At 34.8% G+C, this 16,166-nt stretch overlaps 1 protein-coding gene across 1 annotated transcript in view; it reads left to right on the plus strand.

Annotated features, from left to right (window-relative positions):
* The window catches only part of PTEN (phosphatase and tensin homolog), an 84,052-nt gene extending 79,756 nt beyond the window's left edge, over window positions 1-4,296 (plus strand). The window contains exon 10 of the mRNA XM_045854497.1: window positions 815-4,296. Coding sequence (XP_045710453.1) covers window positions 815-1,000 — 186 coding nt within the window. The 3' untranslated portion in view covers window positions 1,001-4,296. The remainder of the gene's footprint in view (window positions 1-814) is intronic.
* Window positions 4,297-16,166: the final 11,870 nt, after the last annotated feature.

Below are 16,166 nucleotides of genomic sequence, written 5' to 3' on the forward strand. Positions count from 1 at the left end.
TGTAAAAGAAGAAGAACTGATAAGGACTCTTAGACGATGTCGGGGAGAGGCTGTAGATATAATGGAAGGAGCAAGGGATTCTAAGTCAAATCTAATTTAAATCCCATATCCACTGTCTACTAGATAAGTGGTCTTCAGCAGGTTACCTAACCTTTCTGAGTTTACCATCCTTTCCTTTAAAATGGAACTGCCTGCCTTGTAGAGCCATTTTGGCAATTATTTTAGCTTAAGTGTGTAAGGGCCCTTAGTTATCTGTTTAGACCACTGTATAATATTAACATTCTTCTTCTTCCTTCAGGTTTTAGGGCTATTGGGATCCTAAACAACATTGTCAATCAATATTTTATATAGTATAATATTTGTATTTGTTTAATATTGTTTGTATCAAAAAATACATTGAGCTTCAGATAGGTGGTTAATGAAACATTCTTTTGGAACTCAACTATTAGTAAATTGAATTTTGTGATTGAAAATCTGTTATGTGAGTTATTGATGAACTTCAGTCTCAGTGTATTTCTTTTGTATATTTAGTTAATGCTTGCACTTAACGCTTATTAAAAACATATTTAATAAATAAAATCTTTATAAAATATATGTATATATTAACATCCCAGTTTATCTTTTCACCATATAACAAGAAAGACAATGCAGGAAATTTTACGAGGGTCATTTAGAAGGCAGCTCTGCCTTTTAAAAATGATGTTTGTCATGGTACTTAAAAATGAATCTGCTAAAAATATATATTTATACTGAGTAATTTAAGATTAGTCAGATTTAAGGATTTTCCATTTAAACTTTCTCTTTTTTTCTCTAGGTGAAGCTGTACTTCACAAAAACAGTAGAGGAGCCATCAAATCCAGAGGCTAGCAGTTCAACTTCTGTAACACCAGATGTTAGTGACAATGAACCTGATCATTATAGGTATTCTGACACCACTGACTCTGATCCAGAGAATGAACCTTTTGATGAAGATCAGCATACACAAATTACAAAAGTCTGAATTTTTTTTTATCAAGAGGGATAAAACACCATGAAAACAAACTTGAATAAACTGAAAATGGACCTTTTTTTTTAATGGCAATAGGACATTGTGTCAGATTACCAGTTATAGGAACAATTCTCTTTTCCTGACCAATCTTGTTTTACCCTATACATCCACAGGGTTTTGACACTTGTTGTCCAGTTGAAAAAAGGTTGTGTAGCTGTGTCATGTATATACCTTTTTGTGTCAAAAAGACATTTAAAATTCAATTAGGATAAATAAAGATGGCACTTTCCCATTTTATTCCAGTTTTATAAAAAGTGGAGACAGACTGATGCGTATACGTAGGAATTTCTCATTTTGTGTTCTGTCACCAACTGAAGTGGCTAAAGAGCTTTGTGATGATATTCAGGTTCACATCCTACCCCTTTGCACTTGTGGCAACAGATAAGTTTGCAGTTGGCTGGAGGAGTTTCTAAAGGGTTGTGCTACATTCTAATGCATGTATTTGGGTTAGGGGAATGGAAGGAATGCTCAGAAAGGAATATATTTTGTGCTGGACTCTGAACCATCTACCATCTTCAGCTATTTACATGCACCTTTCTTTAGCATGCTACAGTTATTAATCTGGATATTTGAGTAATTGGCCGCTGTCACTGCTTGTTGTTTGTGCATTTTATTTTATTTTTCTTTAAGCATATTGGTGCTAGAAAAGGCAGCTAGAGGGAGTGAATGTGTATTGGGGTAGAGGAATGAACCTTTCACAACAACATCTTGAGAATCCACAAATGAAGGGATATAAAAATAATGTGGTTGTAGTAGAAACACAGCAACAATGACTTAACCATATAAATGTGGAGGCTATCAACAAAGAATGGGCTTGAAACATTATAAAAATTGACAATGATTTATTAAATATGTTTTCTCAATTGTAATGACTGCTCCATCTCCTGTGTAATCAAGGCCAGTGCTAAAAGTCAGATGCTATTATTACCTACATCAGTCAACAACTTAACACATATTTTATTAGTTTTCAATCATATACCTGCTGTGGATGCTTCATGTGCTGCCTGCAAGCTTCTTTTTTCTCATTAAGTATAAACTATTTTGTAATGCTGCACAGGAAATTTCAATTTGAGAGTCTACAGTTTTAGGCAGATTTTTTTCCTTTGAGGATTTACGATGCACTTACTCGATCCAATAGCTGTCAGCCGTTCCACCCTTTTGACCATACACATTCTATTACAATGAGTTTTGCAGTTTTGCACATATTTTAAATGTCATTAACTGTTAGGGAATTTTACTTGAATACTGAATACATATAATGTTTATATTTAAAAGGACATTATTTGTGTTAAAAAGGAAATTAGAGTTGCAGTAAAATTTCAGCACTGCACAAGTAATAAGGCATTTACTTTTTCAGTAGAAATTGTCCCACATAATGCTTTTAACGATTTGCTATTGAAAGAATAGATTTTTTTTTATGTGCAGTGTTGAATTATTTCTTCATAGTGCTAGAGTTAGGACTAGGGCTTTGTTTTCACTTCTTAAATATCATATATTTGATATGCCCAGACTGCATACGGTTTTAAGCAGAGTACAACTACTATTGTAAAGCTAATGTGAAGATATTATTAAAAGAATTTTTCCCCAGAAATTTGGTGTCTTTCAAATTATACCTTGATTTTGAAACATTTGACTATCCAGGCAATTTATTTCTTAATGGTGTAAAATCTCATTTTCAATAACTTATTGGTGCTGAAATTGTTCACTAGCTGTGGTCTGACCTAGTTAATTTACAAATACAGATTGCATAGGACCTATTACAGCAGCATTTATAGAGTTTGATGGTAAGTAGATTAGGCAAAACTTCATCTAAAATATTCTTAGTAAATAACGTTGACATGTTTTCCATACCTAGTCAGTTTCATTCAACAAATAAAATTTTTAAATTTTTAACAAAGCTCTTAGGATTTACACATTTATATTTAAACATTGATATATAGAAAATTGATTGACTTCTCATAAGTTAAATTGGTAAGATAGAGACAATTATTCCTAAGGCCTCACCATTGAAATTTATATGCCATCTTGTCTTTCAGAAAAGCTGAAAATTGTTGACTAAGTTGAAAATCAACCATTGATGTTTTGAAGATAGTTGTTAATACTGTTATTTGTTACAGTTTTGGGCACAGTATATTAAAACATAACTTGTATTGTTCCAATATGTAACATGGAAGGCCAGGTCATAAATAATGACATTATAATGGGCTTTTGCACTGTTATTATTTTTCCTTTGGAATGTGAAGGTCTGAATGAGGGTTTTGATTTTGAATGTTTCAATGTTTTTGAGAAGCCTTGCTTACATTTTATGGTGTAGTCATTGGAAATGGAAAAATGGCATTTTATATATATTATATATAAATATATATTATACATATTACTCTCCTTTATTTCAGTTACCATCCCCATAGAATTTGACAAGAATTGCTATGACTGAAAGTTTTTGAGTCCTTATTAAAACTTTATTTATGACAGTATTCATAATTAGCCTGAAATGCATTCTGTAGGTAATCTCTGAGTTTCTGGAATGTTTTCATAGACATTTTGGATGTGCAGCCGCTTACATGTCTGAAGTTACTTGAAGGCATCACTTTTAAGAAAGCTTACAATTGGGCCATGTACCATCACAAGTCCTCTGTAGCTCCTCTTGAACATTTTTTGCCATAATTATTAAAGGTAGTTGAATAAATAGCATCACCATTTTTGCTGTGGCACAGGTTATAAACTTAAGTGGAGTTTACTGGCAGCATCAAATGTTTCAGCTTTAAAAAATAAAAGGGTACAAGTTAAATGTTTAGTTCTAGAAAATTTGTGCAATATGTTAATAACGATGGCTGTGGTTGCCACAAAGTGCCTCGTTTACCTTTAAATACTGTTAATGTGTCATGCATGCAGGTGGAAGGGGTGGAACTGTGCACTAAAGTGGGGGCTTTAACTGCGGTATTTGGCAAAGTTGCCTTCTACCCTGCCAGTTCAAAAGTTCAATCAGTTTTCATATAGAATATATATACTAAGAAATTTCAGTCTGTTAAACAGCCTTACTCTGATTCAGCCTCTTCAGATACTCTTGTGCTGTGCAGCAGTGGCTCTGTGTGTAAATGCTATGCACTGAGGATACACAAAAAAAAACATGTGTACAGGATAATGCCTCATACCAATCAGATGTCCATTTGTTATTGTGTTGTTAACAACCCTTTATCTCTTAGTGTTATAAACTCCACTTAAAACTGATTAAAGTCTCATTCTTGTCATTGTGTGGGTGTTTTATTAAATCAGAGTATAATTTAAAATGGCTTAAATTTGTTGAAACTTTAAATAATGGACAGCCAAATGTAATTAATAAGTTTTCTGTACGTTTTTTCCCTGCTGTCCTTCACAATCTGCAGTAATTAAAACATGGGCTTTGTTAGCTTGGGAGTAGAGTGTCAGTCTACTCATGTTTGAGAAAGGCACTTTTTAGGGCCTTAGGTAACGCTTAAATTGTTTTGAGCACATTATATAACATTCTAATCTTGAAAAACCAAGATCCTTGAAAAATTGTGCTTTTGGGGTGAGGGGGAACTAAGCCAGAGGTCTGCAGATAACTGCCCAGAACAGATTTGATACTTCAGGTTTCAGTTTGTGGCTTTTTCATTCTTTATGGTTCTGGTCTGCCATCAACCTATGGAAAGCTTCATCTACTCATTGTGACTAGTGCCGTTTAAAAATTGATATTCCAGAAGAGTTTAAAGAACTTGGTATACTTGAATTCTATCTTGTATTTTAATATTCTTAAAAGCTTAAAGACTTAGGCATATTCTTTCACCAAAGCATAGTAAGGTAATAAGTGAAAGCGTGGCTATACAAATGTTTTGAAAATAAAGCAGACCATTTATGTAACAGTGGAATTTAATGTTATTTCAAGTTTACATTTTTTTCATGTGACTTTTTAAAAGTAAATGAACAATGTATAATAACCTAAAGAAGTATGAAAAATATGTGGATACACACTTTTTAAATATGATTGAAAACTATACTATAGTTAAAAATGATTTATAGGATCATGGTGATTTCTGAAAAATAGGAGGTTACTGGCAATTTTGTCTTTATTCATGCTCTTACTACACTGTAATTTGAGCTAGCTTAGTTAAGTGAATGCCATCACCATTTCCATTGAGAATTTAAAAATCACCAGTGTTTAACATGCAGGCTTCCAAAGGCTTCCAAAAAATCAAGACCCTTAAATCTAGTTGATTTGCTGCTAACATGAAACATGTTGTGTCCTTTTATTGTTGCCAGACAATTAACTACACATCTAAAACTTAAATAACTTAAGTAACATTTTGATTAGGAGCGCTGTTACTAGTACAGAGAGAATTGCTTATGAATGGGAATAATAATAAATATTCCATCTGAACTGGTATAAGTACAGTACCTAAAAAGTAGCAAAAAAGATAAAAAAATATTTTGAAACTTTTAAAGATGAAATGTTAGAGACTGATTTTCCTATAATTCTATAGCTATAGGAAGCCTAATGATCGATTTCCTTGTTGGTTGTTTTCAATTTTAGAGAAAATGTATTCTTTTATGGCCATGATGTTGCTATTTTTCCATCTTTCAAGAGATCTTACAACTATGTCAGAATGTAGTAGATGCTCTGAAAAATTCATATTGGTTAGTAGCTTTAAAAGTTTGTTGTGTGAAAACAGGAAAGGACAACATTTTATTGATGGTAAAACCTTTGATTATTAAAGGTTGTTATTTCGAGAAGACTTTTCCATAACAACAAAATAATCACTCATAATCCCACCACCTGGAGATATAGCCATTATTAATGCTTTAGTGACTATACAATCATTTTTTCTGTATATTCATGTATATTTTCTTTAAAAATGAAATCTGTACTCTGCATACTCAGAACCTTTCAGCTTAGTATTTCTGTTACGGATTTGTAGAGTGTTCACTAACATCAGGAAATGGACAGTGGATTGAGTCTTTCTAATGCTTCAGGTGCAGGTTATATGCAATTGTTGAGAGCCCTTCCCGGTAAAGTAGGTTAATCATGAGTGTTTAAATACTGTTGGCATCAGGATGATACGTGTCTAAGTAAATAAAAGTCACATTTACTTAGCATACACAAGATTGACATTGTAGATATTTCTCTTCAAACACCATTTTAAATACTTGCATTTTGGAATTATATGTCAAATAGATCAACAAGAATATGTGAAACACTATTAGTTATCTTCATCACCTTTCTATTTCTCTTACAGGTGGGAAAAGGATGAGATTTTCAGTTTTGGGGATTCCCAAGTAGTTGCTTAATTTAGAGTGGTTATGTTAACACCTTAAAAAGAAAGCAGATCTGGTTTATCACTTCGTTGTCTTTAAATCTGTGTGCTCATGTGATTCCTGTCACATCAAAAACAATATTTCATAAATGTTTCACCTTTGGCTCTAGAATTTACCTTGTTTAGTACAATGGTGGGCTTATCCCAGAACATAGAACTCTTGACAGTTATTTGAGAATTTAGCTGGAGGGCAGTACTTAACTTACAAGCCAATGTATTGATATTTTAAGGACATTTTAACACACGTGAGTGAAGTCAACTGCCATCTTCAAGCATTACCACATTTTAAAATAAAGCTGCATATTTTTTAATGAAGTGTTTAACAAGGATATATATTTTTCTTTTTTTTAAATTAAAAGTAATTTATATCTCCTTTATTGCATGTGGATTTTCATTTGTCCTTAAAACGGTCAGAGATTTGTTTGTGTGGAATGGAGCGAGGCTTGCGGTCATGGCGCCAGTGTTTCACTTGGTGAAGTCTGTTTACTGTAGTGAAATTCTTAAAATGTTTAGTTGTGGCTTTCTGTAGCATATCATTTATTGACTTTAATTTACGTGCGCATTGAGGATTTTCTGCCTACTCTATACAGTTGTCCAAATGATATCCCATGTTTACAAATCACCTTTCAGTGTCCTCCCTCCCTCCCTCTTTTCTTTCCTTCCTTCCCTATTTAAATTGTTCTAATGCCCTAATGGGCTGTGTGTGTGTGTGTGTGTGTGTGTGTGTGTGTGTCAGAGGTTGTGCACACTGGACTCCAACTTTAGAAATTAAAATAGTTTGATTCAGGCAAAACAGTTCTCACTGAAAGTTCATGGTTCGTTGTAATGAAAATGTTAATCCTGGATGACCTTTGTCATACTTTAATGAATCTTGCATATTAATGGGTTTGTTAGTAGTGTCTTGATGTGTACATAATGAGTTATTTTCAGAGTTATGCATTTAACCAAAGTTGGTGTATTGGAAATGTTTATATCAAGTTCCATTTGGCTACTGATGGATATAAGAAATAGAAATGCTTTCCTATGGAGAGTATTTTTTTCTTTAACAAATTAAAAGGATAAATATTTTTGAATAGTTGGTTTTAAACTTTTTATTCAGCAAGTATTTATCAAGTCACCGCTATACATAACAGATGTTTGGAATATATTGGTGATCAAAACAGACACCCTCTCTTGCCCTTGAGGAGTTTCCACTCTAGTAGAGAAAATAAACTTTATTAAAATAATTATAAATTGTGATACATGCTGTGAAATATGAGATGCATATGTTACAGTAATTATCACCAAACATTCCATATGCTTTCTTAATTTCCATCCTCTTGAAGTTAGATGGGACCATTATAACTACTTTATTGCAATGAAATAGTACTGAAAGTTATGTGACATTTCTGAGGAAAGGCATTAAAAATAAAATCTCTTGTACAATCCTCCTCTAGCTTTTCTCTTTCCTTAATGCGATGACCAGAAATGACATGTTCCTGGTCAGTGTGGGTGTTGAATGACCATTTAGAAAAGAATTTACTAAAATCTTTCCTCTACATTTAATGTGTTAGATTTTAGCATGAGCCAGAAATAATTAGTTTGCACTGATAAGGAATAATTTGTTGCCATAGCGTAATTAATTATGTTGTAACTAGTGTTTTGAAAGGATCAAAGAGAGATTTCTTGAGCAACCAATCGGGACGTAAAAATGAAGCAAAACAAGTGACATCTGTAAACGTGATGCAATAAGAAACTAAATTACAAGTCACTCAACAGTTGACATGCTTGGGATATGAGTGGATGAATAGCAAGATCCCTGCCCTCATGGAGCTTGCATTCTAATAAGGGATAATAGGTGATAACATACCATATGTACAGTATTTAGTGCTGTGGGGGAGAAAATGTGGAAGAGCATTTGCAGCAGTGGAGAGATTGCAGTGTTGAATAGGGCAGTCTGGAGTAGGCCTCCCTGGAAAGGTGAGAACTGAACAGACCCATTCAACCATGGTGGCAGATTTTTTCATCTTTTCAAACTGCAGGAAGCACTCATTATCCTTTATAAAATTTATCCTTACCTTTTACAACTTGATATTAATTCCTGATTTAAGATTATTATTGGTATATCTGTGGAGAATTTTTAAGAGTATCACCCAAAATAGTCAAATATTTTAAGTCATTTTTTCTAAATCAATTGGGGACAATCTATAAAAATTTGTACTTCCTCATTCTCAGTTCATTTAAAAATTTTTTTAACAATACTGAATGAATGTGGTTATATTTGAAAATATTTGATATTACTTCAGTAGAAGTTGAAGTTCTGTTATGGCCTTAAACATTTCTTAAAGCTGAAAGGAATGTCATTTATGATTTATTGATGGGAAACAAGTTATAAATTTTGAGTTACTTGAAAAACAAGATGGGCAAAGTTTATGGCCTAAGCCTATATGTTTTCATTCTTAGTCCACAAGCAGAAACCTTTGGAAAAGTATCAATATCTAAATAGTAAAAGAAATATTTTCACAAAGAGAGAAACCTCCCTTTTCTACTCTATTTTAAGATCCAAAAAGTTTAACTTTGTGGCCAAGGGGAAAATAGTATAATTGGATTAATTTGATAGGAAAGAAATTTACAACTTTATCAGAGCATTGTTTTTATTTTAAAATTTTTAAAAAGATTTTATTTATTTCTAGAGGAGAAAGAGAGGGAGAGAAACATCAATGTGCAGTTGCTTCTTGCAGGGCCCCTCCTTGGGGACCTGGCCCACAATCCAGGCATCTGCCTTTACTGAGAATTGAACCTGTGACCTTTGGGTTTGCAGACCAATGCTCAATCCACTGAGCCATACCAGTCTGGATTGTCAGAGAATTATTAACTGATATCTACTAGTAATCAGTTTCTTCCTCTCATCAGGACAGGTACACATAATTAGGCATGATATTTTGAAAGAAAATGTTAACTATTAGCTTTTAATTCTTAATCTTTAGGATTCTAAGTGATTTTAAAGACGTTTTCCTTGGCAATTTTGCATCTTGTTCTTACTCTAATGAAGTTTTGGGTTTTTGTTTTATTTTTTGCTGTTTAGGAAACATTTAAGGTATACAGCTAAGTGGGTTTCCCTAATGTGAGAAAACTTGTTATGTAAATTTATTTTATTTTTAGATTTTATTCATTTTAGAGAGGGGAGGGAGAAAGAGAGGGAGAGAAACATCAGTGTGTGGTTGCCTCTCACACTCGCCCACTGGGGACCCAGCCTGCAGCCCATGCATGTGCCCTGACTGGGAATTGAACCAGAGACCCTTTGGTTTACAGACCAGAGGCACTCAATCCATTGAGCCACACCAACTAGGGCTTGTCATGTAAATTTAGGAAAAAAATACTGCGTATATTCTTTGGTTTTAGCATAAGCGTTAAACTTCACTTACTAGGAATGTCTCCTGAACCTACCTCATTGAATTTGAGAGTATTTTCCAATAGTATTGTGATTGTATTTTTAAACATTGATAAATAAGCCTCAAACCCAATTTACAAGGAAATATGCCATGTTTTTACAGTAGTGTGTATGCTTCTTGAAATAACTTTTTTTCTTGAGACTTGGAAAAATGTAGTTATGTTTTTCCATTTAATAATATTCTCTAAGTATGACAATACTATCTATGTGGTAGAACTTTCAGAGAGCTAAAGTAGTTTAATTAACTGACATTAAAACACTTCATGACATGCAAATTAGGAGGAATGTTAGCAAATTAGAGTTATGTTTATGTTCTCTTTCCAATTTCAATCATGTTTTTGAAATTAAAGATCTAATTTTCCAATTCCTATTCTCTATAAGGAAAAGAAATGTATTTAAATTTCAGAAGTAGATGTGAAAATTAGGAAACTTCTTAATTTCAATATTTTCATGAAGATGTCATTGTTAAGAAAGCCCAACATTTTATATCATTAATTCTCAACAAGGGAACTCTGTTTTTTAAGTAATTAATGAGCTAATACTTTGTTCACTGTGTCCAATCAGCACAATTCATATGAATAACACATGAGCTTTGACTTCTTGGTACTGTGTATTATATACATGTTTGAAGGAGAAAATAATTTTTAGTCTCTAGTAAGAAAGTAGGCATAAGGTAAAACTTCCCTTTGCTAGACTCAGCAGACACCACTAACTGTTTGGCTGTCCTTGGAAAAGACTGAGCCATTGTTTTTATTACAAAATACAATAAGGTTAAAGCAAATATATCACATGAACATTTACTGAGGTAACATCTTGGCTAGGAGTTACTTGAAAACCTCAAGCAACTTGACTCTCAAGAAATTAAACACAGTCCTACCTCAGAACACCTGAAGACCCATACGTGATTATTCAGTTACTTAAGAGACCAAGATAAAGGAGCACAGAGGGAAAGGAAGCTGAAGTAAGGGAAGAAGCATAACATAGGAAAAGCTCAAACTAACTCTGAGTACTAGAAGGCTGATAGGGGGCTAGGCAAATAATACTTCAAGCCTGCAGTTGACTGTGATAGACATTTCACCTGTTTTAACTACCCCTTTGAGGTAGGGGCTTTATCTCATTCTGTGCACAAAAATTGAAAGATAAATTACCAAGGTCTCACAACTAGTAAGTAGTAAACGATTTGAACCCCAGGCAGTCGGCTACCTCTTAAACAGAATCAGATTTACAAACCAAACAAAAACAAAAGCCTAAACAATTACTGGGTCATGAAGTCCTGCCAATATTCTTTATTACTGATGGAAGAAAAACAAATTTTAGTGCAAGGTGTAAGTCCTACAAAATAAGTATTTAGCAATTGTTTGAGTCATAAAAGAGAAAACAAACAACTCTATCTTGCAAAGTTCTTGACAGGTAAGATGGTAAGATGTTGGCACATTTTTATATCAAGGCAGCTTGAGACCGCTTTTAAATCCATTGAATAAACTTGCACTTTATTTTTGCTTGAACTAGTATACCCAGTTTTAAGTCATTGGTTCTCAGTTAAACAGGCCAACCAGCCACCCAACAAGTATGTCGCTGCTTGCCTACTGTGTCCAATTGGAATCACCGTAGTATACAAAGCAGAAAAGATCATACAGTGCTTACATTTTAGAGTGGGGAACCAAATTTTACTCAGGAGGGAGCAAGTGCAATGGTTTGGTGTAGGAACAAACATGCCATTTAGGAAATCAGAAGCAGAGAGGCTAATAAGTGATGGGGGAGAGTGGTGGAAGATAAAATTTGGAGGAGTAGGGAGGGTAACTCTGGTTCCAGCCAATGTGGAATAAAACTACTCAAGGCCATCTTTTTTGTTGATGCAATTAAAAATCTTTGGACCAAAGACAGAAAGCACGTACCAAAGCACTGGAAAATAAACAAAAGCAGGCAGATTGTAAAGCAGAGTCAAGAGTTGGGAAAACAACCTATACGAGGATGTTCCTCATCTTTTTCTCTTTTTTGACTTTTCCCCAAAAGTGGCCCCACTTGTGGAGCTACACAACAGTGGAGAGCATGAGTAGCTGAAACTCAGAGAAATCCAGCTTTCTGTCCAAGAAGAACCAGAAAAAGAGTTTCCTATGGACCAGAGAACAGGGTGTTAGGGGTTGGGGGAAATCCTGAAGAGGAGAGAGCTGGAGAGTGGATCTTCTAATTCTGTGTGTGAATTTCCACAAGTCCTGGGCTCACTCCTAAGCAGGAATACACAGAACAGACCTAGGAAACCCCAGCAAAGTCCTGGAAAATGAAAGAGATCAAAATCACCACTCACAGAAGATGAGACAGAACTTGCAGCCTAATCCTAGCTGTTGATTGCTTAACCAAACAAACCTTAATAAGATAATCCAAGTACATTTATGTGGCTCCCTCAGATACATGTGAAGAAGTTTCTGCTGTTTGTCAATTACACTGAGTAAAGAATTAGCATTATTATAGGGCCAATCATGATTAGGGAGTTTTCTATTACAGTGTTTTATACAGGCTAGATACGTAAGAACATGTTTCAAATGCTCCATGACTTGCAGAGTCCAAGATGAAATATACATTTGCAAAGAAAAGTTTTCTGATTGGGTCCATTAAATTGTGTCTGTAATAAAAGTAATTTTGAAACATGACAGACTTATTACTAGATATTTCCCAAGCTCATCCTGAGTTGGTGTCTAGTAATTGCTTTGCTCACCTGCTCATGTTGACTCTCTGATTCAGCCTTGGCAATCGGGCCCAAATATAAATGTTATTACGAAGATGCCACAGGAAAGTCAACCTACCATTGTAAGCACAATATGTGCTTTTCAATTTTGTAATAGAAAAAGATTCAATGTTTAATGCTGCTAGTACCTAGAAATCTGTTATGAGAAATCATTGAAGTGAGTTTGGAGAAAAACTGAAGTGGTATTATGTTTGGAGAAATGACTTTCTGATGAAAGAAGAGAAATTCAAAACTTTGGAATGCTTCCCCCATGAGTTGCTAGCACCAGATGACTCTTAAAATGTAATACAAGTCCTTGTAATGGCAATGATAATTCTGGATTTAAGAGTTTAACAGTGTTGCCATTTAATTCTCATAATGTAAGACGTAACAATTACACCCATCTGATACATGAGGAATCGAGGTGCAGAAAGGTTCAAGAACTTGCTGAACACAGTAAAACTAGTAAGTGGTAGAGCCAGGGCTTAAATCCAAGTCAATCTGCTTACCACACCTAGGTCATTGACTCCTGTGTTACATGTCACCAACTTTAATACTCAGTAAGACCTTATTTTCTTTAAAGAGCATAATCTTCAAACTGGAGAGGGGAAAAACTGTGTAAGAAGCAGTTCTCAACGTTTTTGGCCTTGGGATTTCTTTATGCTCTTAAAATTTATTGAGGACCTCAAAGAGCTATTGTTTGTGTTGGTTATACCATATCAGAAATAATAGATACTTCTTATTACCTGATATTTGTTAATTAAAAGTAGCAATAATAAACGTATTACATAGTAACATAAATAACATTTTAATAAAAAAACTAAACTTTCCAAAACAACAATTTTAGTGCTAAGAATGGCTTTTTGAAAAATCTTTCTTACCTGTTACTTGGCTTAATAGAAAATGGTGGGTTCTCATATATGCTTCTGCATTTGATGTGTTGTGACATGTTTTGGTTGTAGCATATGAAGAAAATGTGGGCTTGTACAGATATGTAGTTAGGAAAGGGAGATGTATTTTAATAGCCCTTTCAGATAACTGTAGATAATTGTATTTGACACTACCAAACTCAGTAAGTTATAATTTCTTAAAGGTTAGTTGCAATATGGAATTGGAAATCTTCAATGAATTTTTTGTACTCTGTTAAATTCAAATCCATTGGTATTGTTGTTCTGTGAATGAATTTTTTTTTTTTTGCTTATGTATGATTTTGCAATGTCAAGCATGTGTTATTTGGGAAACATTGGTCCATGGACTTGTGTAGAGCTTCCAAATGTTGACATACTTCATTATACAATGCAAAAAACACCCCCCCACATTTGTTAATATCATCCTGAGCACAGCAGAAAAGTTTTTAAATATCTAGAAGCTACCCAGTTCAAGGTGGCAAATAACAAGTTTTTTTAAATATTAATTTTTACTTAAAAGCTAGAATTTTATTACTAATAACAAATACTGCTAGTTGTTTTCCTGAAAGGGTCTCGCTGTGCCGCCAGGGCTGTGGGCCACGCTGTGAGGGTCACTGGTACAAGAATTTCTATGGGGAAGAAGCAAGTAGAAGAACATTGACCTAAAAGGCTCAAGCAAATGAATTTTTAGGGTGCGGAAGGAACTTGAGAATGAGGTCTCAGAATCACTAGCAATCTATGATAAATTAGGGGAAATGGGAGAGAGTTCAGACACACAGAAATGCGAAAAGATTGCCTTAATTCTCCAGAGGCATATATTCTGGGTAACAAAGGCCAGCGTGTTTAACACTGATTCCTAGAAAAAGGACTATATTATGTTCTGTAGCAGGTAGTTTAAGAACATTAGAAAATAATTCAGCAATAACCAGATGTCATGAGGGCTAGGCAGGTGCTCTCAAAGTTCATTTTTCCTTCATGATTATGTGACTCAGTGCTTTCCATGGTATACATACCAAAATGCTTAAAAAACTACAGAAAGACAATTGAACAATACTTTGTACAGGTACTGTTTTTACAAACTGCACAAATCTCATTTTATTAAAAGCCATTTATAGAATATCTGCCATATGCAAAATGCTGTGACAGGCAAAGGGTGGGTCTGGGAGGCACATGAGAAAAACTGAAAGGATTTGCCTTGAAAACAGGAGCCCAAGAATACTTCCAAATGGAAGAAGTCTGCCTTGTGAGAGAAAGTAGCATGACATTTTGGGAAGAGCATGGACAGCACAGGAGTTAGAACATCTGCGAGCTCATCCTGGCTTGCACACCAGCTCAGTGCATGGCCTTGGGCATTTAGTTCAATGCTAGACCTGTGTTCCATGCCTGTAGCATTAAAAGAGGTAGAGGCCCCTGAAAGAGATGGAGTTATACTTTCTCACTTCACAGAACATAACCAGAGTTGTGAGTGGAATTTTAGTGAGGCCAAGTTTGCCTCTCAATAAGGAGCTTCCTAAGTCTGAGCTGTCGAATACTAGCCCCATGTGGCTACTGAGCTCTGAAGATGTGACCAGTCCAAACTGAGATCTGCTGAAAGCATAAACTACACACCAGATTTTAAGGACTTAGTATCGAAGAAAAAAGTGAAATATCTAATCAATAACTTTTTAATATTGATTACATGTTAAAATGATAATTTGGGGGTATATTGGGTTAAATTATTAAGTTAACTTCTGTGTCTTTGCACTTTTTAAATTATTAAGTTAATTTCTGTGTCTGTACTTTTTAAACATACTTTTAAAACATGGTTACTGGATAATTAAAAATATATATATATGACTTGCATTATATTTCTACTGGACAGTGCTGCTCTAGCTAACAGTTTCCAAAAAAGAATAATGAGTGAAAATCTAATTTTACCTTTTGATGTACATCAGTCACAGTTCTGACAAGAGAACCTCACAGAAGCTCCATTTGCTACACATTTGGTCTTTATCGTGTTCTCAGTCTGTGGTCAGATGAATGCTAGGGCTCCACCAGCTCTGCTCCCAGGATTTGTCAGTGGTGGGTGGGGGCAAGTACCATGAGGGATGATACCTAGTATAGGGTATGGGGGCTTTCTGTCCTCCCTTTACTCAAGCAGAAAGTTGTTCAATGTGTATTAAGTGAATGAATGAGTGTACCAAATGTATGTGCGTGTTTCAGGGAAAATGAATGATGGTTTAGGGTTCAGGCTTTGGACCAGGTCAGGCACCAGTCTGATTCTCAGTGCTACTGTTTAGTAACTCTTTGACCTTACACATCTACTCTGTGCCTCCATCTCTCCATGTGTAAAACATGGGGTTTGTGTGGGTAGTTTGAATAGAGTACAGTAGACTTCCCTAGAAGCATGGCATGCTACTAAACACATTTGGCAACGCTACTGCATAAATCACATCTTGCAAGAGAAAACTACACACAACAACCCTTTCAAAGGTACCTTGCCTGTAAACAAGTAGTTAAACATGTTCTCACTTCCTTGCCTCTGTCACCACCTGTGCAGCACATTTTGAAGCAATTCCACACTGTGTGATTAAAGCAGATTTGTACAGTGCCTGGACACCCTTAGGAACTTGATCTTCTGGTGGGAGGACCATCTGTGGGGAAGTGGAAACTTCATCAGTAAAGACCTATTGGGTGCAAAGCAATCCAAGGCACTCTCTGTCTCTGCTTTCCCCATCCAAACCTGACCCTG

Source organism: Phyllostomus hastatus, unplaced genomic scaffold (genome assembly GCF_019186645.2).
Source record: "Phyllostomus hastatus isolate PE091 unplaced genomic scaffold, TTU_PhHast_1.1 phas_scaffold_1066, whole genome shotgun sequence".
Taxonomy (NCBI): Eukaryota; Metazoa; Chordata; class Mammalia; order Chiroptera; family Phyllostomidae; genus Phyllostomus; species Phyllostomus hastatus.